This window comes from Morone saxatilis, unplaced genomic scaffold (genome assembly GCF_004916995.1).
Source record: "Morone saxatilis isolate NCDOM2014 unplaced genomic scaffold, NCSU_SB_2.0 Contig24, whole genome shotgun sequence".
NCBI lineage: Eukaryota > Metazoa > Chordata > Actinopteri > Moronidae > Morone > Morone saxatilis.
In genome coordinates, this window is record NW_023339807.1 from 589753 (window position 1) to 592536 (window position 2784).

The 2784-nt window shown below is 39.0% G+C and overlaps 1 protein-coding gene across 1 annotated transcript in view; it reads right to left on the reverse strand.

Annotated features, from left to right (window-relative positions):
- The window catches only part of LOC118335334 (sodium- and chloride-dependent transporter XTRP3A-like), a gene marked incomplete in the record, with an annotated part of 16618 nt that overhangs the window by 8336 nt on the left and 5498 nt on the right, over positions 1 to 2784 (reverse strand). The window contains 3 exon segments of the mRNA XM_035671571.1: positions 915 to 1142; positions 1261 to 1352; positions 2291 to 2431. Coding sequence (XP_035527464.1) covers positions 915 to 1142; positions 1261 to 1352; positions 2291 to 2431 — 461 coding nt within the window.

Here is a 2784-nt window from a genome sequence, read left to right on the forward strand (position 1 = left end):
CTGGAGCCAGTGTTTGGTTTGTCTCTTCTGAGCTGCAGTGGACTCCATGGCGACCTGTGGCGTAAATAAAAACTACTCATTCTAAGCAAAACTAACAAAACATAACAATTCCAATATTCAGGTGATTATACGCAAATGAAAATGGATGAATATTATATTCCATTTTTGCCAACAGATCCTCTTAAATGTTACAAACTGGACCTTCAATTTAATTTTAAAGGGTTGAGTTGAATAAAAATGAACCCTCTAGAAAATTGTCATGAACAGGAAAGCTATACAGACCAGGCTGTAACCATGTTTATTTCTGCTTGTTGGTCATTTTAATATAGGGCCTTATGGTGCTACGGGCGTTGTCTGGTGCATTTAGGTTACATAATTGCAAGACCAAAAACATTGCATATAGGTAACAGATATATATATTGTTCCATTCTAATTCTAACATTAATTTTAGTGTCTATTATTCAAGTTACACATTTAATTAATAATTAAATAACTGCAGTTATTGTATTCATTTTGAGACATTTTCTCAAGTTTTCATAGGTGCTTTATACTAAACTAAGTATTGACTGTGGTTAGCTAAGGTTAATGTACAGCAGTGGGTCATGTTGATACTGATAACATGAACATCCTCATCTTTTATTCACTAAATTAAACAGAAAAAAACGAAATAAATGAACATCTAAACCTCTAATAGAGAATTCCACTTAAATCATCAGGCTAATACTTTGGCTGAATCTTGATAGGCAAATGTAAACTGCATGATTTGAGTCTGATTTGATCCCCACACAACATATGCACTGTTTAACCATTATATACAGTATGTTTCCAGTCCTTGATTTTTAAGTGTCTTTTAAAAGTTGTCAACTGCTATTGACAGACTAGTTTTAGTTTTGAGGGACTTGGAGCTCTCTTACCTTTCCAGTTGACTTTACTCCTCGGACAATGAACAGGTAGGTAATCAACCAGGCAAGCACAAGGCACAGTGCCTGGCCTGTATGAATGCCTCCATTCACTTCAATAGAAGAAGAAATGTCCAGTGTTTCCCTGTAGAAGAAGTACTGGGTGGGTGTAGCCCTTTCACACTCCTCTATAGGTCCTGTCCGATTGGAATTGATGGGGCAGTCTGCCCAGGGGAGAACTGACTGAGATGGTTGTGAACACAAAATACTATTGGCTTCTTTCATTACTTTCCAAATGAAAGCCAACATTTTGTATATAGTATCTACTATAAAAAATATTGTAGTTTGTTCAGCAGCTTACTTGAAAAGAATGAAAGAGGTACCAGAAACTCCATGCATTGATGATGTTGTAATACAGACAAAGATACAGGGATGTCACAACACTAGCAAGACCTAAAACAAGAGAGTTACACAAAAAAATAGGAAAAGAATTATTACAAACACAAATCAATTTGTTTCCTATTTTACATATTGTACATCCACCTATTAACCTATTGTTCAGTCAGTTTATCCACATTATTCAACAATGAAGCCAAAGCTTAATAACGTACCAACGAGTAGTCAGAGCTTTGCGTTGTTCAACAGTGTTGAAAATGAATGCTTCACATATTTGAAACATTGACATAGATGCCCTGTCTCCACTTCCTCCCACTGTACAGAAATGAAGCCAAAATATGCCAGATACAGTCGCTCGATCTTTCGTCATTCAGAGCCAGAGTCTTTGGAGTAGTGATTGGGGTTGGCGCTGCATGGAAATCTTACCGATACGCCCAAGCTAACTCAAGTGCAAGCAGAGCTCAGCTGTCAATCATGATGTGAAACCCCCTTTTTTGTAACTTCAGATAACTAATAAAAACTGAACATATTAGAAAAATTAACATCTGAACATACATCAGCTTCACATGAACTACCTAAAATGCCAGAAAATCATCTTTCGGAGAAATGTATTTGGCGTTTACTTTTATATTTTGACCCCCTAACCCCCTAACATGGGGAGTGGACAACAGGTTATTGTGTAATTCTAACTTAGCTAACTTAGCTGACAAGTGGAGTTGCCCAAACAATGCAGCAGATGTGTTAGCATTTTACTTACAGTACAGTATAAAGTGGTAGCATTGTCTCACTTTTTTTTTCCATATGCTGGCTGCAGCCCCATTGCGGGCACACACACACATGCTATCTTCCAACCTCATAAAATTCAACATGCTGTTCTCTTTTCTGCCACCTGAAAGGCACAGGCTCCGGTATCAGTACCCTGTCTTGATGCAGTCCCAAAGCTGCATTGATGCACAGTATTGCAAGTACAGTCAGTTGGTTCAGTCAGCACTTACCCACTCCTCCCAGATAAGGGCTGATGGCAGTCCATGCCCCAATACTGCCCAGACTCATCTTCTGACCAATGGCGAGCTCCAGGTAGAATAAAGGAACACCCTCCAGAAACAGCATGATGAGGTATGGTATCAAGAACCCCCCTGAAGGTGTAATAGTCCTTAGTACTTAGGCAACTCAGACACAGGCACAGGCAAACATGGCATAGAGTTTACAAAATGAGTTATCAATTTATTTAGTATAACTGTACTACCTAATTTAACCCAATACCCCCGAAATAAGCCTTTTTCAGGTTTGGCTTGACAAAAATAGATTGTAGATCAAATGTTTAGTTCCTAATATTTTGCCTGCCCCCATGTACATTAATGAGGGGGACAGAATTTAAAAAAACATCTCATATTAAAGCTGCAAGCAGCGATGAACGGGCCCTCACACTCCACGCAACTCGGGCGTGCTGCGGCCACGTCACGTGCAGGCGTTACACGTGCGGACCAAA